General features: G+C 31.5%; 2 protein-coding genes across 3 annotated transcripts; one reads left to right on the top strand and one right to left on the bottom strand.

The window, feature by feature from the left end:
* Positions 1–1579: 1579 nt before the first annotated feature.
* On the top strand, positions 1580–7006 carry LOC114368664 (T-complex protein 1 subunit gamma-like). 2 transcript variants are annotated; one of them, XM_028325885.1, is made up of 14 exons: positions 1580–1739; positions 1973–2042; positions 2164–2225; positions 2634–2706; positions 3049–3116; positions 3299–3368; positions 3511–3576; positions 3670–3741; positions 4271–4344; positions 4986–5648; positions 5719–5844; positions 5969–6073; positions 6159–6233; positions 6561–7006. In XM_028325885.1, the coding sequence occupies exons 2-14, from the start codon at positions 2018–2020 to the stop codon at positions 6744–6746; spliced, it is 1665 nt and encodes a 554-aa protein (XP_028181686.1). In that variant the 5' UTR covers positions 1580–1739; positions 1973–2017; the 3' UTR covers positions 6747–7006. The 2 variants fall into 2 exon arrangements, with proteins under 2 accessions (XP_028181686.1, XP_028181687.1); XM_028325886.1 differs by having other exon boundaries at positions 1592–1739; positions 1964–2042; positions 6561–6746.
* A 1341-nt stretch (positions 7007–8347) lies between these two features.
* On the bottom strand, positions 8348–12154 carry LOC114368663 (eukaryotic translation initiation factor 6-2). Its single transcript, XM_028325884.1, has 8 exons — positions 11997–12154; positions 11050–11106; positions 10791–10887; positions 10574–10659; positions 10348–10392; positions 9559–9689; positions 8909–9019; positions 8348–8830 (listed from the first exon to the last, which is right to left on the bottom strand). The coding sequence occupies exons 2-8, from the start codon at positions 11057–11059 to the stop codon at positions 8573–8575; spliced, it is 738 nt and encodes a 245-aa protein (XP_028181685.1). The 5' UTR covers positions 11060–11106; positions 11997–12154; the 3' UTR covers positions 8348–8572.
* Positions 12155–23960: the final 11806 nt, after the last annotated feature.

Below are 23960 nucleotides of genomic sequence, written 5' to 3'. Positions count from 1 at the left end.
TTAGGACATTGGGACATTCAACATGCATCAGTTTAGTGGAGAGGCCACTCACTGTAGCATGATGGAACAATTAAGAATAAACAATGATTTGGTAGTGGCGTATTTCTTCTGAATGAGAAAGGTGGTGGTACTGGTATTATGTGATTTATTCTTCATGGCAGTCTACTAGGCCAGCAATGTCACGGGGATTGTTTAAGTCCAAGTCCTCCCTTTTAATTGGGCCCAGAAGTCTTAGAGGAAAACAATTAGGCTGTTGCTAGGTGCACCCAGTATTATTGTTAATGCACCCAGCACCTAAGGGGAAAAGACTGAAATACCCTTAATCCATAAGCCTTTTACGGATCAACTTAATCTGTAAACCTTTCATGGATCAACTTGATTCGTAAAAGCCTTACAAATTAACTTGATCCATAAGCCTTTTACGGATCAACTTGATCCGTATGCACTTAATATCAACATACGGATCAACTTGATCCGTATCAACCTTACAGATCAAGTTGATCCGTACGATTTACAGACCATCCTCACGCACATCCATCACAAATGCGAAAAAAACACAGAGGCAATTTTAACATTTTCAAAAAATACTGGGTGCACCTAACAACACCCAAACAATTAACTCTTTTAACTTTTTTTCATCAATAACCACTTATTTGAGTTTTGTTGGATAAAAAACATGATAAATTTTTAAAGAAGAAGATTTAAATCTACCAAAATATTTTAAAAGTGAGGATCAAATTCAATTATATTAAAGTATATAGGTGAAAAGTATAGGAATTAAAAATATATTTTTTTATATAAAATTCATAATAAATTAATATTTTTTATTATATAAATTATATTATAATTATAATAAAAATATTTTAAATATGTAAATTATAGTTTAGAATTACAATAAATAATTTTCAACAAAATTATTTTTAACTATGGATAAATTATTTTTAAATATATTATGTTATTTAGCTTTGGTTTTCCTTTTTTATATTAATGATAATAGCTAAATAATTAAAAAATTGAAAATTAAAAAGGTAAAATCTTGCAAAGGGTTGTTAACTATAAGATGATTTCAATATTCTTTATTTATCTAATAATCCGGGACTAGTAGTGCATCTCAATTACAAAAATAAGATTACATTTTTATATTTTGAGCAAATAAAAATAATTAAATACAAAAACACTTGAAATTAAAAATAGTTCTTACGTTCCAAAAAAAAATATTTACTTTTTTTTTGTTTGTTCTTTTTTCTATATCCATGGATTGATTTAAAAATAAAATAAGCAACATTCTTTTAATTCTCTTTTGAATATATTTATGTTATTAATTGAAATTTATTATAAATCTTAAAACTGTGTAGTTTCATTCTTAGTTAACTAGTCTCCACTCGTTATTTATAATTTTGAATAAATTTTGATTAATATTAAAAACTAATATGTTAAAAGAAATTCATTAAAATTAGAAAGTATGTTGTAAAGTAGAACTCAGAAAAATAATGTAACAGTAATAATTTGAAAAGGAAGAAAAAGTAAAAATAAATATAAAAAAAAATGTGGCACTGGGAGGTTCCTCACATTTAATATAAATCTAGCACATTTTGGCGAAAAACCTCAGCGTAGTTCCTAACACTACACTCTTCCGCCGATTATTCTTCCTCTGTGCCCTAGCTTCTCTTCCGCCGCTGTCAACGACCGTCTCCCTTGCCGCTTCCGGCACCGAACGAACAGTCTCCGGCCAACTTCAGGTAACTCACATTCTTCTCTCTGATCTAGTGCTGCTTTAGGCGTCACTTACTGCATCGCCACCCTCGCAGTGTGATTGAGGGTTTTACTTTTGGATTCGTCCTTAGTTTGTTCATTTTTAGCGTTTTCTATGTTCGGAAAACGCTTTAATCTGCTTCGTTTTGTTCGGAGAAAAAAAAACTGTGTTGTAGCGGTGCTTGAGTTTGAAACTAACTTGCTTTGCTAGTGAATTTAGCTCTTGCGTGCGAAAATTCTCGGAATATTTTGAATCCAGGAAATCATGCACGCTCCAGTTCTAGTTCTCAGTAAGTTCTTTCTCTTCTCTTATGCTTCGAGTTTCTCTTTATCTTCTTCATTTTTGAATAATTATTTTTTTGCTTTTTATTGATTTTAAATGGTTTGTGTTTGTTCGATTTGATTTTGTAGAGGACTCTTTGAAACGAGAGTCTGGATCTAAGGTCCGCTATGCTATTATTCAGGCGGCAAAGGTATTGCTGATTTCCAACTAAGACTCTGTTTGGATAAATTTTTCATAAGCATTTACAGGAGAAGAAAATAAGAAGATAAAATGAACTGAACTTCTTTCATAAACTAAAATCAATTTATGTACTTAACTTTTATAAAATTTCTGTCGTCTAACTTTTCCAGAAGCTGAAGCGCATAACGGGCCTGTTTGGATACATGTCAGAAGTGCTTATGAGAGCTTCTCTGCTTGAAATGTAGAGCTTTTTCCAGTAGAGAAGCTCTTAAAAGGACTTCTATCTTTGTATCCAAACAGGCTTATGGGAGAAGTCCAATTGATTTTACCAGTTAATAGAGAAATTTATCCAAACAGGACCTTACTAGTTGCTATTAATGTTCACTTGTTTCTAATCTAATATTGTTGATGATGCCAGGCTGTTGCTGATGTAGTCCGAACAACATTGGGACCTAGGTCCATGCTAAAAATGCTTCTTGATGCTCAAGGAGGTTAGTGATTTCATTTTTTTTACATAAACTACAACTTAATTGAGGACTCACGTTTTTCAATAGTATCTTGCTGAATTTCGTATATTTCTTGACTTTTATCTTTGGTTTGTTAGAGGGGTGTACATAGTTTGCAAACAATTGTTGTCACATTTAGTAAAATTGTCTTTATAATTATTTATTGTTTCTTATGCATGATGTGGGGATGGCATTATTGTTTAGGTTCTGAATTCAGAACTGAATATTTTTTAGTGTTTACTGTTTACCATTGAGGATCAGTAGACTAGAGCACTTGTATTTTATGCTTTTATTTGATCCTCATTCTTCTTCCTTGCAAATTAACAGGAATTGTGGTTACCAATGATGGGAATGCTATCTTACGTGAATTAGACCTTGCTCATCCTGCTGCAAAGGTATTTGTATCTTTTGCTTCACTTTATTGATATTGCTGTCACACATACGTTATACATACTGCTATATACTGCACTGCACTCCAGACTATGTCTTGTGAAAACATCACTTCTGTGAATCTAAGGCTTAGTTTCTCTTTATTGTGAAACTTACCAACACTGTCCTCTTATTGGAATGTATACAGTCTATGATTGAGTTAAGTCGCACCCAAGATGAAGAAGTCGGAGATGGAACGACATCTGTCATCATTCTTGGTATGTTTCTGCATGATTTAATAGCAAAATTCTAGATGTTTTTATTATATTATATACTGAATGGAGGATCAGATCTTAGTTGATTTGTTGGGCAGCCTATTCTCTTTTTACAATTTTCAATATCTTGTATTTTTGGGTGCAGCTGGTGAGATGCTTCATGTCGCCGATGCATTCATTGACAAAATTCACCCTACAGTTATTTGCCGAGGTAACTTAATAGTGTTACTGTTAATCAGTGTTTCTCTCCTACAAGGTATAAAATTGTTTATATTAATGAATGCTACAATTTTGTAATCTGCAGCATATAACAAAGCTTTGGAGGATGCTATTGCTGTCCTTGACAAAATTGCAATGCCTATTGATGCTCAGGATCGTAAGTTTTATTGCTGGTTTAGTACCTTTTTGTGTTAAAAATTTCTTCCTCCCAATATTAGGAAAAAAAATTTACACTCATTTTGAAGCAAGACTGAGTCTTGCATTTGATTTTGACAAGTTGCAAATTTGAGTCTCCACCCATTCCTTACGATGATGTCACATAAATTCTATGTAAGTGTGTAAGTTTGCTCTGAGCATGGAGGGTTTCTCTAGGGCACCATCTCTGCCCCCTAAGTTTTTCTACCAAAAAACAAGTTTCTGCCTTTATGGTGTACGGAATTTTTTCAATTCTATACTCCAATTGTTTGAAGATGAAGAGCCTAGGTAGGTTTTCTAAAATCTATATGGTTTGGTAATAGGGATGTGATTTTCTTAAAAGATGACCTGTAGTGTCTTATTGGAATTTAGTGCAAAATCTCCTAGAATTTGTAGTAACTGAGTAATATGCAGAAACAATACATGATTGCTCACTCCATTTAATTACTTCTTGAGATATAATCTCAATGCTATGGTGAATTAAACTGCAGGAGGTATAATGCTGGGGCTAGTAAAAAGCTGCATAGGTACCAAATTCACAGGTCAATTTGGGGATTTAATTGCTGTGAGTATCCCTCTTTCTCTTCTGCTAGGTTTCCTAATTGATATTATTCTGTTCTTTTATATAATTGTTGAGCTGTTTGTTCTGGCATATGTAGCTTGACCTGGTAGCGAAATTTATCTACTTGATTTGTGTGTTTGTGTACTCTGTGGAATCCAATAAAGTTTGTTTCAAACCCTATAAAAGGAAGCATAGTCTTTGTAGCGTTGCTGATGGGAAGGCTGGCTCACTGCTAGTGTTGTTAGACGTTAGCTGTCATCTGTACATTGTTTTTCTACAAAAGCATTACTTGTTATTATGATATATACAAATATACTATTTACTTGTCCATTATCTATTTGATTTTGGTATCTAGATTCTAGACAAATGTCTTCATTTAATTAGATGGACCTCTGGAATTAGGTGATTTGCCTATGAATTCATCAAACTATTTTCTTCATCTATAAACTGCTTACCTACGTGAAAAATTAGCAAATAATTTCATAAAAATCTCATTTCATGTAGTTCTTGCTCTTCGGTTTTGTTGTTTGAATTAAAACCTGATGCTAATTGAGTGTTGATAATAATTATAGCCTTCTGAAATTACATAGAATTTCTGGATCTGTTGATTTATGTATCATATATTCTTCCTTGGTTACTTCCAGGACTTAGCTATTGATGCTACTACAACAGTAGGTGTTGAGATTGGCCAAGGTTTGAGAGATGTAGATATTAAAAATTATATTAAAGTTGAGAAGGTCCCAGGTGGGCAGCTGGAGGATTCGAGAGTTCTCAAGGGAGTCATGATAAACAAAGATGTGGTTGCCCCTGGCAAAATGAGGAGAAGGATTGTTAACCCACGCATCATTCTTCTTGATTCTCCCCTTGAGTATAAAAAGGGTGAAAACCAAACAAATGCCGAACTGCTCAAAGAAGAAGACTGGAGTCTCTTATTGAAGATGGAAGAAGAATATATTGAGGAGCTATGCATGCAGATATTGAAGTTTAAACCGGACTTGGTAATCACAGAGAAGGGTCTGAGTGATTTGGCAACCCATTATCTCAGCAAGCATGGAGTTAGTGCAATCAGGAGGCTGAGGAAAACTGATAATAATAGAATTGCCAAGGCTTGTGGTGCTGTTATTGTGAACAGACCAGATGAATTGCAGGAGTCTGATGTTGGTACTGGTGCTGGGTTATTTGAGGTTAAGAAAATTGGAGATGAGTACTTTGCATATATTGTTGATTGCAAAGAACCCAAGGCTTGTACTGTTCTACTAAGGGGTGCTAGTAAGGATCTATTAAATGAAGTTGAAAGAAACCTACAGGTAAGCTATCGACATGTTCTAAAAATTTAGTTTTGACCATACTGCTTTCTGAAACTTGTTTTCTTGACAGGATGCCATGTCTGTTGCAAGGAACATTATAAAAAATCCTAAACTTGTTCCTGGAGGCGGTGCTACAGAGTTGACGGTGTCGGCTGCCTTGAAACAAAAGAGTTCATCTATTGAGGGCATAGAGAAGGTGAGCGTAGTTTTACTGAACCAGTAGCAGTAGCTGTACTACTTTTGATGGATTCTAGTTCTATCTCTTGTCGGGAGTAGCAGTTTACACTGAATTCTTACTTAAGATTGTTGTTGACTGACAGTGGCCTTATGAAGCTGCTGCCCTAGCTTTTGAAGCCATACCACGAACTTTGGCTCAAAATTGTGGAGTAAATGTCATCCGGACTATGACTGCTCTACAAGGAAAAGTAAGAATAGTTTGTTAGTACTTATTGTATACAGTCTTTTTCTCTGAAGTCATATCACGTTTAACACTGTTCTTGAAAATAATAGCATGCAAATGGAGAAAATGCATGGATTGGTATAGATGGAAATGCTGGCAGTATCACTGACATGAAAGAGCGCAAGGTACTTCACGCCTAACCTAATCTGTTACATATGCATATTTTAAATGATACCAAAAACTGCCAACAGTTATTTTGCCAACCAAAGTTAGTCACATTAGCCATTAGGCTTTGAACTAACATTTCTCAGTTACTCCTAAAAGATACAACACAGTGAAAAAACCTGTGTTTATTTCTTTAGTAGAATAGAATAGTCGTGTTGCCGAGCCCCCCTTTCGGAGATCTACCCTTTTTTTCTTGTTTCAAAGTATTTGTACTTATGCTACCATCTTGATAAGCACGTATGTCACCAAGTGGACTCAGAAAATGTTTTGTTCTAATGTGATGTTAGATTTGGGATGCCTACAATGTGAAGGCACAAGCATTTAAGACTGCCATTGAAGCCGCTTGTATGCTTCTGAGGATTGATGATATAGTGAGTGGGATCAAGAAGAAGCAAGCCCCTGGAGCTGCTCCTTCAAAACCCAAGGTTGAGACCGAGGCAGATGCTGACAGTGAGCAAATCCTTCCTGACTGAGAATCTCGGTTCAACAGACATTGTTTTTTGGTAGAGTTGATGATGTGCAAGGTTCTTTATCTTCCTTAAATCTTATCACTATTCTTAGGAGTTTTGAGTCCTTTATTGGGATGCTGTTTTTTGTGCCTTCTACTGTTTGCAAGAGCAAATTGTGTACTTTGTTGATGTTAAAGACTTAATTAACTGGCGTATGCTTTATTGGGTGTTCTCGGTCCATTATCTTGAGATTTTGTGCCAGGTTCAAACTGACCAGTTTCACCAATTCTGTACGCTGTTTCTGGTTTTTCATCCTATTCATTCGTGAAATGTTTTCTTCATCTTAATATCTAAGTTTCCGGTAAACTATGGTACAACAGAGACTTTTTTGTTGGTAATAGTGTTCAATTTAGAAAAGTACTGATAGTCTTCTAGCTCGCTAGTGATTACTGATTAGTCTTTTAGAAAACTACCAAGGATTTAAGAAATGCTTGAGATAATGAGATGGGTATTTGATGTGCAGCATTAGATGATTCTTATGCGAAGAAACGTTAACTGACAAGTAGAAATAGAAGTTCAAATTTGTTCAGCAATATGTTCTTAAAGCCAAGGCCATCGTTGTACTTACGCAAGTACTCCCAAGAATTTTATACAATTATTTGAGGGATGGCATAAAATAGGCTTTTTTTTTTTTGTACATTTTATGTAAAATTTAATGTAAATTTGGTTAAATATATTTTAGTAGGAAGTTGTATTTTTTTATATATTATTATATAATGAATTATTTTGTATACCAAAATTGTTATTAATTATTTTAAAAGTGATATCTACTATAGATATTTAATGTAAATTTATATTGATGGGCCATCGAAATTAAAGTCAATAATAGCAATTCTGATATGCATATTTCTGATCTTTAATAATGTGATATATTAGAATAATGATTTCATTATATAACTAGAGCTCCAGTTGATTGATGTATGATAGATTCAATCTGTATGATTAATTGAAATAATTATTAAAATTAGGTTATACGTATTAACATTGATGTGTAAAATAGTATTTCAACCAATTCTTTCAAAAAGTAAAAAGGAGATTTAAAGTAAGATATTTTCTTTCAAAAACAGAATTTTGGATTTTGGACGAACAAGAGTCAGGTTGTTTGGAAAGTCCCAAAAGTGATTAAAAAATACAAATTTAATTTGGGTTTAATTCATATTACGTGAACATCCCATATTTGCTGATAAACCAATAATACTTTCATATAAAATAAAAAAAAGATTTCTCATTAAGAAATCAAGAAATATAAATATTTTAGGTTATACATGATTTTCAATTATAAGATATGGTTGCAACTAATTAATTCTTAAGATCCTTGATAGTGCATGTTACAGGAATTTCAACAACTAAATAAGATTGCTATATAGAGACAAAAAATATAGTTTAAGTACAGTAACAATTTTTATGTTCTTGACAATTTTAAACAGCTTTTATATTATTACCTTTTTTTTAAGAGTTCAAAAATGTAGAATTTTTACTTCAAGAAATGTAAAAACTTGTTCTAACATGACAGAATTTGATTGCTTCGGAATCAACCTAAGGCTATTTGAGGTCGTCACCACGAGTGGAACGCAAGAAAACCCCTACATAAATTTGATTTGTTTGTGTTGGTCACACAAATCAGCACATGATATTATATGATATCACAATTAACGGAAAGAGTACAACACGATGGGAATATATATGCCCACATTACAAAAGACAAACTATCACCAAAACTTAAATTAGAAAATCTTAACAATCAGCAGTGCAATATATTGCACAAAACAAAACACTATTACTACCACAGTTCAGACATAGGTATCAATGAGGGATTTCCTCATCTCATCCACAATTGCACTAGGCTGTGCTTCTCTCAGCTTGAAAACACTCTCAATCACAGATAGCTCCGTTGCGGTGGTGTCGGAACCACAAAATGCGGTCCAATCATTAACTGTCATTCCAGCCGCTATTACTTCACTACCCCGGTTCACGGTCCCAGCCACCAAAGGAACCTGAAGAAGTGTAGAAAGTTCATCCAAGTCTTCTATGGAAGTATGAGGGTGAACCTGCATCAAGTGTATGGTCAAAAAACAGTATAGATGTCTACATTATGAATTTCAAATAGATAAATATATTTCACTCACCAAGCCACCTCTGTTGGAGAAGGCACAGTAACTACCAACAAGAATATTACCAGCAATGGTCTGCCTGAAAACTTCTACTCCAAGAACATCTGCAATCATCTCTTCAGTCTCCTGAACAAAAACTTAACATTGAATACTAGAGCAAGCCAAGGTTTATATATAAAATTCAAAGATAAATGCAAATAACAATGATGGATAAAAGGGGTTTGAAGCACTAATTGGTTTAACTCATAAGAGTAGTGTGTTAATATTGATATATGGGGAATTAGCTTCATATGCATAGCAATAAGAGAACATGTTAGGCAGACAAACAAGACCTGATTAGGTCCTTAACAGAATTATCTAGTAAAATATTTGAAGTTATAAACATGGATTTGTTTGATTAACAAAAGTCAACATTAGGTGATCAAATTCCATAGCTTTGATGCATGCCAAATTTTGCATGTTATTACCAAAAAATTACAGTTTGAGTTGTCAATTTAAGACACTCAGATTCAGAAAGACTAGCAATATATATGTGATAATTTGTCCATTTACATATTCAATGTCCATGCTTAACATGAAAATACAAGTCTTTTCAAATCATTTTTAATCCTAAGCATGAATAAACAGTTACAGAAAAGAATCAGTAGTCCACAATAAGGCAATACCCTGTCAAGATCAGTGTGTGTGAGGGCCACATGGTCATTACATGCGATACAATTTCCCAGAGCAGATAATCTTTCATCTATTCGCTGAACAACAACTTGATCAGGTAGACTGTTTCTCAATTGTTGAAGCTCTACAGCAATATGAGTGACAATAAAATCAAGTAACATAAGTCAGTATATCATAACTAATGTGGAATTATATACCAACAAAAATAGTGTGCAAGATGCAAGGAAAAAAAGTACTGTCATAATCATGAAATCCCATCCTCGGGCCTCAGCATAGAGAATTTATACAAACGAAGACAAATAAGAGATTATCAAAACCCAGAGAAAAATGGAAAAAACAATGCTGAAAGGCCAAGAGACTAGAGTGTTGATAAAGATAAGGTGCTAGCAAAAAAACAAACAGAAATCAGAATCTTTATGATATCAGCTAATTGCATAACCACAAGACAGGCATGAAACACTTCCTGTCTATAATTTGGTAATAAAACCAGTAGGTTAGTTTGATTATTTTCAATTACAACTATACAAAAGCAATAATGTTAAATATTTTTATAGAAATAAGCATTTCTTCATCCCATCTGTGCTAGCTAACAGTAAACAGAATCATCAGTCTAATGTTGAATAACCATTTGACATATTTTATTCACAAAGTCAACAGGGTCAATTTTTGTTTGTGGAGAAAGGGAGTTACAAAGTCGATTTAACAGGCCATAGCACATGATATTAAAATAGCATCATAAAGTACTAAGAATCAAAACAAAAAAAAAAAAAAATAGGAATCACCTTGGTCTGTGGTGGTATGGGGCAAGAGAAGCCCATTCTTGTTTCCTGCAAACAAATAGGAAGGTAAATTATTTAGGTTCAATAAAAGGACGATAAATAGAAGAAAGAAGAAATAATTGTAGTTTCTTTGTTAGCTAAATATATAGGATGGAGCCATCACAACTGTGATATGGACTATTACTCCTAGAGAAACCAAGAGAATAAATGAGGATAAGAAAAACTTTACCAGCACAAAGACGACCAATGATACGAGTACCACCAATGGATGTCTTGACCACAGGGATAACATCTGCTAACTCAGCTTCAAATACACTGGTACGAAGCAACATATTAATTTATTCATTTATAGAACTATCATAACAATTTCAAACCATTTGAAACCAAATATAATAACTAAAATCCATCTGAGAATATATTTTCACTAGTCCAAAATGAATGAAAACCTGTAGAAGCTTTCAGAACCTCCAATCGCAACCAAACAGTAAGCATTGGTGAGTTTAGAGAAGACTCCAACTTCACAATTATTTTCAAACTGAAGTCCTGCAGGAAATCCATAGTCATTTAATATATTAATTTTAAAAGTAAAAAAGATCTCCACCAAAGAAGACCATAAAGTAATAGAAACATTAAACAACATAAATGAGCAAACCTGGTAAAAGGTACAGATTAAACAGATAGGAAAAACAAATATGTTTCACTTACTAGTTGCCATGATTGAGAATGACAGAAATTGTTGACCCAAGCAATCAAATTGAAGATCTACAGCATTAGAATTTTAATCAGAAAAACAAATAAAGGCCCCATGTTTCATATGAAAATAGTTTTAACAACATACACCTCATATCTAAAACTTGTAAACCTCACATACTCAATCTGTGGATTGCAGGTCTTCACCTTACACTTTATATTGAAGTTTAGGAATTTTGAATGTTAAGATAGAACTTTTTATGAAAAACAATTAGAAGGGGTTAGCATTATTCAAAGCAACTCTCCCATGAAAAGCTTTAGATAACAAACTCACAAATGAAGTAACAGGAACTGATGTTTACCAAACTGGAATTTTAAAAAGAAGAAACGAAAACAAAAAACGAATGACTTCTCCACTAGAAACTTGTTCATTCAAATTTGATAGGAAATTTGTTTATTCTCCACTGCTTCTAGCATTTGGTAGACATGATAAAACGCAGCAGAACAGAACAAGTTGATTATGTTTTATACTTAGCACATTTTTAAAATTGAAAATCCCAAAACTCAGGTGAAAAGTAGACATTTTGATTCCAATAAAAAAATACAATTAGGATTGATTCCTTTATTTTGAATTAAAAAAATACAATTTCTTAAAAAAACTTAAGAAAAAAATATTTTTCCCTTAAAGCGTAAACTCTCACAAGCATGCACTTCGTTTATCCAATCATTTTTACTTAAAACATGAAAACGGATTAATGCATTTTGCATCTGAAAGCTTCATGTCTGTAATTTCAGCTCGGCAACTCAATCAAATAAAAACTAAGTCACAGGAAAGACTAGTAACACAATAAAGATAACAAAATTACATTAAATTGGAAACCCCAAATTCCCAAATAATCTAAACCTAATTTGGGGGTATTATGAAGGGAGAGTTGGATGTGCAATCATGAAGAGAATAATACCTGTGGGGCGTTGAGGGATGGAAGGTCACAGCGGAGATAGCAACGGCGGCGGAGAAGGAGAGGTTACCGGAGCTGAAAACACGGAATGGAGAGAGAGAAAAAGAGAAAGACTAAAGAGAGACAGAAAGAAATTAGGGTAGTGTTTTGTACTTGTATGTACCGTGGGCTGCACGGTGATTTATCTATTTATTATTTATTATTTATTATTTATATTTAATTGAAATTGAGATTTTTATACAATTAATTAAATTTTATAATAAATAAATATTTGTATTCTCATAAATTTTATTGTAATAAAAAATTTAATAAATAAACTAATATATTTAAATATATAAATTATATTTAGGTATATAGAAACAATTTTAAATAGTGATATGGAATTATTGCTTAATTTAAAAATATTAAAAATTAATTTAAAATAAATATAAATTACATAAAGTATCCTTAATAATTTTTTTTAAAATAATTTATTTTTTTATCATGAGCAAATTTCGTTCCTTTTTCTCTTGAATTTTTGGAAGGGTGGTAAAACATGTCACTGATACTTTATCTTTTTTTTTTTCTTTTCAAATTACTAGAGGTATTATATTTTCCCTTTCCTCTTCCTTTCTTTCTCTTTGACTCACTCCAAATAAAAATTATATAGACATCTGAAATTGTGTAAGAAACAAAAATGAAAATGTGAAAGTAAGAATATGAGTGTCCAATAAACATAAAACGTAAAGGAAATATATAAAATTACATAAAAATATAAGTAATTTTAATATTTAAAAATAATAAAAATTAATAATATATATAAAGAATATGATTATCTTATGTAAGAATAAAAATAATCAAATATTGATCTTTACATTAAAATAAAATATCAACAATTAACCATAACACAACTATCAAACACTCGCTGTCTATAATTTGGTAATTAAACCAGCAGATTTGTTTCATTATTTTCAATTACAACTATACAGAAGCAATAGTGTTAATATTTTATAGAAGTAAGCATTTCTTCATCCCCATCTGTGCCAACAACTATCAGAATCATCAGTCAAAGGTTGAGTAGCAAAAGTCAATAGGGGGAACTATTGTTTGGGGACAAAGGGAGTTACAAAAATGTTTTAACAGGCCGTAGCACATGATATAAAAAAAGCATCATAAGAACATATAACAAAAATAGGAATCACCTTGGTCTGTGGTGGTATGGGGCAAGAGAAGCCCATTCTTGTTTCCTGCAAACCAACAGGCAGGAAAATTAATTAGGTCCAATAAAGTTATAATGAATAAAACAAAGAGACTGATGTAGCCATCACTTTCTTTGTTGATTAAAACAAGAAAATTAATTAAATATATAGGATGGACTAATATAATACTCCCAAAGAAACCAAGAGAATAAATGGAAAACTTTACCAGCACAAAGATGACCAATAACACGAATACCACTAATAGATGTCTTGACCACAGGGATAACACCTGCTAACTCGGCTTCAAATACACTGTATCAAGCAACATATGAACATATTAATTTATTCATTTATAAGTATCATAACAATTCAAACCATTTGAAACCAAATACATATATAATAACTTAAATCCATCTGAGGATATATTTTCACTATGAAAACCTGTAGAAGTTTTCAGAACTTCCAATGGCAACCAAACAGTAGGCATTGGTAAGTTTAGAGAAGGTTCCAACTTCACAATTATTTTCAAACTGAAGTCCTGCAGGAAGCCCATAGTCATTCAATATTAATTTAAAAAGTAAAAATGATTTCACCAAAGAAAAGTATAAAGTAATAGAGACATTAAACACCAGAAATGTATGAGATAAACTTGGTAAAAGGTACAGATTGAACATATAGGGAAAATATATGTGTTTCACTTACTAGTTGCCATGAATGAGATGACAGATATCTTTGAGCCAAGTAATCAAATAGAAGATCTGAAGTGTTATAATTCTAATCAGAAAAACAGAGTAAAGGACCATGTTTCGTACGAAAAAAAATTCAAGCAATATAGACCTCATATCTAAAGCTTATAAGCTTCACATAGTAAATAACAGGTCTTCACCTTAGACTTTACATGAAGGTTTTGGAATAAGATTGTTAAGATAGAAATTTACAACAAAAAAAAAATTGAGAAGAGGTTGGCATTGTTTAAACCAAGCGCTCCCCAATGGGACAGTTTTAGATTAGAAACTCATGAAGTAACAGGTACTGATCTTCACTGAACAGGAATAAAATAAGAGAAAAATAAACAAAAAAGGAATGATGTCTCCACTAAAAACTTGTTCATTCAAATGTCACCTAAAAATTTGTTTATTCTCCACTGCTTTTAGCATTTGCTAAACATGATAAGACACAGCAGAACAGAACAAGTAGATTATGTTCTATGTTTAGTACATTTTAAAAATTGAACATCCCAAAACTCATTGCAAAAGTTAGGTAATTTTCCCTGTTTGGGGTTCTTTTAGAAAGAAATTCCCAAAGTAGGGCTGTTCTGGAGATATTTTCCAGGGGGTGCTTTTTTTGCACATACCCTGCATGAGAAGCGCCAGCAGAACTGGCGACTTCATGCATGTGCGACAAGTGTCAAGTGCTGGAGGAAAGCGCAAACCTCATTGGCGATTTCACGTTTGAATTGCAACATGTCATTCCCGTTAGCGCTTTGACTGGTGTTGTCCCGTCAAGCAGCAACGTCAGGCAGCAGCAGCAGCAGTGCAGGGCTAGGCCATAGGTGCAAGGAAACGCCATTTCCATTGGCGCTTCCTGCCTCCTAAAGGCGCTGGTGCCATTGGCGCCTCGTGCTTCTTCGTTTATAAAATCCGTTTGGCCTTCAAATTTTAGCCTGCGTTTTCGAGTTTGCAGAGTGATATTGTGTGAAGAGAGAGTGCTTGGTTGGTGTTGTTCTTGCTTGGTTGGTGTTGTTTGCTTGTATTCTTCCATTTTCGTAAAAAAATTGTAAGTTATATATTGAATCTTTTGTATATTTTTATTTATATAGATGTTTATATTCTGATAATATAATGGTTTTAGGTAGTGTAAGATAATAATTTTGTATAGTTTAGGTAGTGTAAGATAATAATTTTGTATAGTTTAGATAGTGTAAGATAATAATAATTTTGTATAGTTTAGGTAGTATAAGATAATAATTTTGTATAGTTTAGGTAGTATAAGATGATAATAATTTTGTATAGTTTAGATAGTGTAAGATAATAATAATTTTGTATAATTTAGGTAGGTAGTGTAAGATAATAATAATAATTTTGTATAGTTTAGGTAGTATAAGATAATAATTTTGTATAGTTTAGGTAGTCTAAGATAATAATTTTGTATAGTTTAGTTTGAATTCTTAATGTTATAGGATATAATAGATTTAGTTTAAATTTTTTATATGATAAATTAGGAATAATTTTTTATATGATAAATTAGGAATAATTTTATATGATAGATTAAGTTTAGTTGAAATTTTTTATATAGGTTTAGGTATCATAATTTAATAATTTTAGATTAGGAATAATTTTAGGTACCATAACGTATTAAGTTTAGATTAGCTTTAGTTTAAATTTTGTGTATGGTAGATTACATTTAGTTTAAATATTTGATGATAGATTAGAAATAATTTTATGTATTGTAAATTATTAATTAAAAAATAGGTTTGAATTAAATTTTTTATATTATGTTAATTTTAATTTTAATTTTAATTATTATTAGTTTCATATGTTATGTTTAAATTAGAATAATTTTAGGTATTTTAAATTATTATTAGAATAATTTCAGGTATTTTAAATTAGAATAATTTTAATTTTAATTATTATTAGTTTCATATATTATAAATTTTTCATCGTGTACCTACAAAAATAATATTTGAACACGTCAAATAAATTACAAAATGGGTATCACAAAAAGTCATTACTGAAACTTCAAAATAAAACATAATTTTAAAAAAAATTAACTTAAAATCAATTTCACATTAAGACACTTAAAAAAAATTAACAATTTCAATGTAGTAATTTTAAACTAATCAAGATGTAATTAAAATTATTAACTTTATATAAATTTCACATCAACACACTTAAATAACACAAACGATTTTATAAAACTTTTAATCAAAACTAATAAAATGTAATCATAAAAGATCTCTTTATTGGAACTTCACATTCAATTTTTCTTTTAAAAAAATTTAATTAACGGACAAACTTATAAAAAATGAACAATTTCAACATAGTCATTTTTAACAGAAAATTTAATAATTCATTAACGAAGTTGGTAGTATAAATAATTAATTTTAACCATTAATAACTTTAAAATGGAAAAAGGTAATTACAAAATTACTACAAATATAATAAAATACTTGTAGTATGAGAAAAAACAAAGCATCAAATAACACTTTCGAGTTCAACGTTTCTACATTTTTAACACACCAACAAACCAACCTAATTTATTTAAAAATATACTACAACTTCATATTAAAAAAAAATTCGTACTCCAAATACTTACTTCAAATAAATATCATCTATAATTTTTTTTTATTCAAACTTCATACGTTCATCAACACCAACCTAATTTAATTAAAAAAATAATACAAATTTCATATTCAAAATATTTTCTTCAAATAAACATCGTTACACAATTTTTCTGTTTATTTTTGACATTTAAACACACACTAACAAGCCTTTTAAACATAAAAGCTAATATAATTTTTTAAAAATAAAATGCTTCATACAACAGAAATTTCCAAAGCCACCAAAATGCCAAAGCTACCAAAACGAAAACAAAATGTTCAAAGGGAAAGCGCTGAAGAAAAAACATAAAAGCTAATATAATTTTTTTTTTAAAATTGCTTCATCTCATAGAAATTTCCAAACCCACTAAAATGTTGCAGCTGCCAAAACGAAAGCAAAATGTTTAAACGGAAAGCGCTGAAGAAAAAACATAAAAGCTAATATAATTTTAAAAAATAAAATGCTTCATACCACAGAAATTTCCAAAGTCACCAAAATGCTAAAGCTACGAAAACGAAAGTAAGATATTCAAAAGGAAAGCTCAGAACAAATGTAGAAGACTCTGAGATGGCTGGGTATTTAAACACCTTCAAACGCCATCACCATTGGTGTTTCCATGCAAATCGCAGGTACCAATGGCGCTTCCAAAGCATCAAAAGTGAAAACGCTGTATTGACTGGCGCTTCCCTGCAAGCCTCTGCACTGCAACACTGCAAGGACCTAGGGCTGCAGCTTTTCCTGCACTGCAGTCGCCACTGTTGCTGGCGCTTCCAAAGCCAGCTCAGCAAAAGCGAAAACGTTGCTGGGAATGGCGCTTCCTTGGCCACGTGCCTCATCCAGCTTGAAGGCGCCATCAGAACTGGCGCCATGCATGGCCAGTTACGTGAAAAAGGGCACCCCCTGAGAAATACCTTCAGAACAGCCCTAGTTTGGGAAATTCTTTCTAAAAGAACCCCAAACAGGGAAATGTGCCCAAAAGTTACATTTTGGTTCCATTATAAAAGAGTTAAACCAAACAGAACAGAACAGAATGTTCTGTTACTTTCAGTCAGTTTGGCAAACACTACCTTAGAAACAATGTACACGCTGAAATATCCAATCCAAGAACAGCCCCAACAACTCCCATCATTATGTTGACTATGAGAACCTTTAAAACAAACAACAGGAAAAAGTGCCTCTTCTGAAAATATATTAACTTTGAAAAACTCTTATTTAACACATGATTGGAGTGGTTTATCTTGAATTATATATTAAAAAAAGATATCATTTCTTAAAAAAAACATTTTTCCATTAATATGTCAATTTTCACATGAGTGCACTTAGGTTATGTTTGGATTAGTCACAGAGAATAAAAAGAATCAGAAATTTTTTTATCCGTGAGGAATTAAAAACACAATACCAAGAGATTTACAACATTCACACGTTCAACCAACTGAATTACACTCTCTTGCTAAATAAATCAAAATGTAATGAAGTGAGATAGACTGGAATGAAATGGAATAAAAATGTCAAATCCTTTTTATGGATATTTTACAATAAGGGAATAAATTCCATTGGTCGAAAAAAATAACAAAACTGAATGTGTTATAACTTTTTAATCACATTATCCTTCTCTTAAATATATTATATTATTAATTTATTATCCTTAAAGACTGATGACTTGGTTAAAATATCCAAAAATGACCAAAAGTTGTTGGCACTTGGGTCCTTAACCAAGGTTTGAGATTCAATTTCCGATTTGGGCAGAGTGACAACTAAATGTACTATTTTATTCAAAAAATGGACTGATCGAGTGGGAGGGGGATACCTCTTGATTATACCAAAAAAATATTTCCAAAAACAAAATAGTTACTTTATGATCCAAAATTTGTTCCATCAAGTGTTCCCCAATTTGGGAGAAGAAAATTGGGATTAAGCAATGGAACGGAATGGATAATTGAACAACTTTGCCTTTCACTCAATCCCTCTCCATTCCACCCTCTATCACCAATCCAAACATAGCATTATTTTATCTCATTATTGTTTCTTAAAACGTTAAAAAGGACGAGTGTATTTCACTATTTTGTGTATGTATCATGCAAGCTTCACGTCTATAACTTCAGCTCGGCAACGCATTCAAACAAAAACTCACGGTAACACAATAAAGATAATAAATTTACATTTAAAAAAGGAACCACCAAATTCCAAAATAATCTAAAATTAAGAGGTTCCATCCTCATAATGTGAAACATGACACTTCTTGAAATGAAAACCAGTTCACTTATGTGTGGATCAAATCATGACACTTGTTGAAATGAAACATAACACTAGAATAGATAGGCAGTACAAATTCATTATTTAAATCTTACTTATATGTGGATCAAATCAAATTGTTTGTTCCTACCCAATGCAGGACTTCTTAAATCTTACTCACTTACATTCTAACAATATCAAGATTGAATCAAAAAACACACAGCCAAGTCAGGTCACTATACAAGCTCATACAACAGATGATGATTGGACAGAGTTTACAAAAAGGAGACTTCCAACCTTAACCAACTCAATAGCTAGTGGTGAGCAATCACACGTATAAACAAAAGCATTTGGATTTGATGATATGACAGGAAAGATAGTATTTCCAGCTCCACAGCCAACCTGTTTAGCAGATAGCATCACTTATTAAGAAAATTACTAGACCAAAGACCTCCTGGAGAGGAGCATAAACAGAAAATGTACTTCATCAATAAACAACCATTGCAAATATCACAAATTATGAATACAAGAGAATAAAATCAATGCGGGAAGGTTCTATCTCCACGATCACAGTATGGTTCAAGCAAAACATTACCTAAATCCTGATTGGACTAGTTTCCAATACCTCATTATGAATATAGTAATTGGCTACACCGGTCCATTAAACACAAGTAACAAAAGCTATAACAATAACAGAATCATGCACACAGATTAGAGGCATCAATCTCAACATTACCTATCCACCATAGCATCATTCTCCAAATGACGGATCCTAAAGTACCTAATGCATGATTATCCTTGACTCTTCATAGAGAGAAGAATTATCCAATAAGAAACTAACACTTTTTCTGATACTTGCACCCATCGTCCAAACAAAAGAATCATTTAAATACTACAAGAAACTAACATTAGGATTTCAATCCTTTTCAAGTAGTTGCTAAGAAAGGTTACTACCCTGCCCCTGCTCTAATCAAAATAAAGATTGTCTTTCAATATTTGGCTAGGCCTTAATGACAGATTTTAAACCATACAGAAAAGGAGATTCTTTTTTGAATTTCCATTTTTATCTAATATATTATAATATTACTATTAACTAGTATCATTATTTCACTAATACTTACCCCCATAAGGGTTGAAATGAGCAATATAATTCCTGTTACCCAAGCAAGGGTTGTCCTTACCAGCACCACTTCTGGCAATGTTGCATTCACTACATTTGTTTCTGCCAGCCAGCGAGCATACGAATGATGAGGAGTAAAGATCACATCAAACTTCTTGTCCGACTCTTGAGTAGTGGCCACATGACAGTATATAATTCCAACAATTTGACCTGCTCCGTCATTGATCATTAAGAGGTTAAAAAAAGATGAGTTTTTTAGATCAATACAGTTGACATCCGATATAATTTGAAGAATGAATGATCTGTTGGGAATAAATTTGTACGCCAATGGTTAAAGTCATCATGTACTTAATTCTAATTTTAATAATAAAGTATTATTTTATTTTCGTTGTCATATTTCACTATTTGATTAAAGGATCCATTTGATAATGTCCTTGATTAAAATTAAAGACTTGTTATTATAATAGAGATTATGATAATAAAAAACAAGTTTATTCTAATTTTAATCTAAGCCGTTCTTGATCATAGGATTATTGTAAATAGGATACCAATAATCCGGATAGATTAATATATATGTGATAGTATTTATTGGATAAATATTAATAGATCTCATTTATTAATTTGCATATATAGATGAGTCACATGTTGATGTGATCATTGAACTGACTCAATTGAAATTTTCTGATAGTTAAAATTTACCATAAACTGCCAATAGAAAATTCTCAAGAAGAGATATAATAGCTTTCTTTGACTTGAGATTGTCATAGTAATTAACATGTTATTTGTTATATTTTGATTTCGGACACCTAATGTTTTAGAGCACTTGTTGAATGAATATTGAATATGATTAAATACATGTAGAATTAATGATTAATCAAGAAGGAATTCATCAACTCTTGGTAATGAGTTTGAGCTCTATGAATAAAATTATATCCTGGCTAGGAAAATTAAATGAAGGAAGAAATGAGTTTCTTAAGTCATTGTGAGTTAACTCAAAAGGGTTTGACAGTAATACCATACTCTAGAATTAACCCAGAGTTATAAAGATTGAAGAAATTATTACACTACTCTCCTAATGGTTCTTGAAAGTAAAATGTTACTTCATGCTATCCGGACATTAAGGAGTGTTGCTAGACGCCTACCTTGATTAGTATATTAATTTGATTAATATATTATCGGCTTAGTATTGAACCTACAGGGTCACACATAAACGAGTGTTCTAATCTCTGTTAAAGAAATTATTTTAATATTTGATGATTAATTAAATTAGAGAATTTAATATGATCAAATGATTAATTGATTTCAAAAGGTGAAATATTATTATATTTTTGTTAACACTAAAAATATAAATAATATGAAAGATTTGGTGAAAGAAGAGAAACAAACATGTATGATTTCGTATTTGAAATTTGGGTTGAAAAGACGACTAGATACAAGTTTGACTTGATCAATTATTATTTCAATTTTAATTGTCAAATGGTTAGCAATAAAAGGTAACAAGAAATAATATAACATAAAAAAGGGATACTATCAATCATGATTTTGATTTGATTAGAAATTTGATATCCTTAACGTGCTATAAATAAAGTCTTAGACTGCATGTTGAAATAATCCCAATATCACTTCTCTATTCTTATTTGTTCACTTGTCAAAGTTGTTGTTAAGGAATAGAGGTGAGTCTTGGTGTGGATACAAGTAGAGTTTTCACACTATTAAAGAATTTATATTTGAAGAGCTCATCAACAGGTACAATTTTTTAATATGTCATTTGTTTATAATATAATTTAAATATAAAATAGATCCTTTTTACTCCGTAATGTATGTTTTTTGAACACCCTTTTTCCTACAATTGGTATCAGAGCCTGGTTCTTTTGTATTTAAATTATATTTAACAAAAATTTGAAAAAAGTTTCAATTTTTATTTACTTAGACATAATGTTGCCTGTTATGATTGCATGATTACATGGTCAAATCAAATTAATTTTTTTGTGCAATTTGTAATCTGGTTACATGGATGTTGTTTTGAATCGGTGGAAGTTTGCAATTGGTTGTTAATACGGTGCTTGATTTGCTGTAAGTGTTCCATATCATATACGTTGGTATTTTTATATAAAGGAGAATATAAATTTTTTATTTTATTTGGATTCCTTTTAAAAGATTAAGCATTTCCTTCAATTTTGAGCAATTTGTTATTAATTCTTTTATTTTCAAATTTCTGGATATTAATTTAATGGAAAGACGCTGCATTAGGATATGTGATATCAAAGAGGTATGCGCTTCAAGCACCGTATCTCGTTCAATTATTTAAGAGAAATTTTTTTTATATGCTATGTGCGTAATTATATAATTGTTATATATCTAAATGATAAATAGGTTTGTCATCTGATTTATCTTACATATTAAATTGTTTAATCATAAGAAACGACCTGATTATCAGGGGACTTATAGAAAGAAAAAAATTTGAGACATATGATGTAATTTTTTTAATGATTAATAATAAGGAACGATCTGACGAACAGGAGACTTATAATTAATAATTATTTTTTTCTCGCATAAGATGCATGTTTTTGAAATTCATTATATACTGAGGGCCTAGACAACCTAGGAAAGTATTAAAATTAATTTATTGATATCAATAAGATTGACCTGACAACCAAGAACTTATGTGATATGATATTTCTTATTTTGATTTGAAAATGTATGTGATACATTGTCTTAGAATGTGTATGAGAAACGACTTGATAACCAAGTGGCTCACTCACAGTTTTTTAAGAGGCTTTATGTGATCCACTTAAAAGAAATAAGTATTTCTTACATTACTATATTATTATTGTAATTAGTGGAAATATCATAAATATTTTTATTTTTTTAAAAGGTTTGAAAAATTATGCTCTAACATAACTATATTTTGTTGTGTGCTTAATCAACAATATGTTTTCTCTATCACTTCGTGGTATTCTTGAATCTGGAAAACTAGTCGAAGTCAATTATGATGATTGGTACCGCAACTTGAGAATTGTTCTCATGCATGAGAAGCTTATTGACACTATTGATAAGCCTCCCATATAAGCACCTGATCTGAGTGATGCTGAAGCAACCAAGGTTTTTCAAAAGTACCTAGATGAGTGCCTTACTGCTAAGTGCATTATTTTGGCATCAATGAGTTCAGAACTCCAGAGACAACATCAAGACATGGACCCATATGAGATCGTTGAACATCTTAAGAAAATGTACGATGGTCAAAGTAGGACGACTAGATTTCAGTTATCTAAGGCCCTGTTTAGATCCTCACTTGTTGCAAATGAAAAGGTTGGACCCTATGTTCTTAAGATGATTGATCTCATAGAACAACTTGAGAAGTTGAGGTGCATTCTTGGGAAAGAGCTTTCTTAAGATTTGATTCTGTAATCACTTTCTGATTCATTTTCACAATTTATTATAAATTTTAACATGAATAAGATGAGTTGTGACTTGCATGAGATGCTTAATCTGCTAATTGATTATGAGAATCAAATTGCTTCTAGGAAGAAGACAGGAACTGTCATGGTAGTTGGAAAGAGCTCCAAGATGAAAGGCAAAGTACCAAAAAGGAAGAATCTTGGACCTAAGGTTGGTATGACCAAACCCAAGAACAAAAGGAACAAGATTGACCAAACTGATGCTGAATGTTTCTTTTGTAAGGAGAAAGTTCACTGAAAGAGAAATTGCAAGAAGTATCTTGATTCTTTGAAAAACAAGAAACAAGGGACTACAAATAACTAGATGGTTGAAGAAAGGAGAAATAAATCTACAAGTAGGGAATAGAGCAAATGTTGCTGCCTTAGCTTTAGGATCAATGCCTATTGGCAAAGTACTAGTATTAAAAGATTGTTATTATGTTCCAAAATTTGTTTCAAACATTATTTCAATTTCCATGTTGGACAAGCAAGATTTTCACAATATCTTTAATAATAACATTTGCTCAATTTATCATGATGATGATTTATATATGAATGGTTATCTCCAACGCGGCATTTATGTCTTACTCCATGTGAATCATAACTCGATTATGTATGTTTCTTCTAGTTTCAAAAGAAAAAGAGATAATCAAGTAAATAAAACATATCTTTGTCATTGT

The sequence above is a fragment of the Glycine soja genome, chromosome 9 (genome assembly GCF_004193775.1).
Source record: "Glycine soja cultivar W05 chromosome 9, ASM419377v2, whole genome shotgun sequence".
NCBI lineage: Eukaryota > Viridiplantae > Streptophyta > Magnoliopsida > Fabales > Fabaceae > Glycine > Glycine soja.
The sequence above is the reverse complement of the archived record's forward strand: the minus strand, read 5'-3'. Positions and strand labels throughout refer to the sequence as shown.

Excerpts from the sequence above, each read along its gene's own strand:
- LOC114368664 (XM_028325885.1), top strand. The coding sequence starts at position 2,018 with ATGCACGCTCCAGTTCTAGTTCTCA. Across the intron at positions 2,043-2,163 it reads CGCTCCAGTTCTAGTTCTCA|AGGACTCTTTGAAACGAGAG; the intron begins GTAAGTTCTTTC and ends TTGATTTTGTAG. Across the intron at positions 3,577-3,669 it reads CCCTACAGTTATTTGCCGAG|CATATAACAAAGCTTTGGAG; the intron begins GTAACTTAATAG and ends TGTAATCTGCAG.
- LOC114368663 (XM_028325884.1), bottom strand. Across the intron at positions 10,393-10,573 it reads CATTGGTCGTCTTTGTGCTG|GAAACAAGAATGGGCTTCTC; the intron begins GTAAAGTTTTTC and ends ATTTGTTTGCAG. Across the intron at positions 9,690-10,347 it reads CCATACCACCACAGACCAAG|AGCTTCAACAATTGAGAAAC; the intron begins GTGATTCCTATT and ends ATATTGCTGTAG.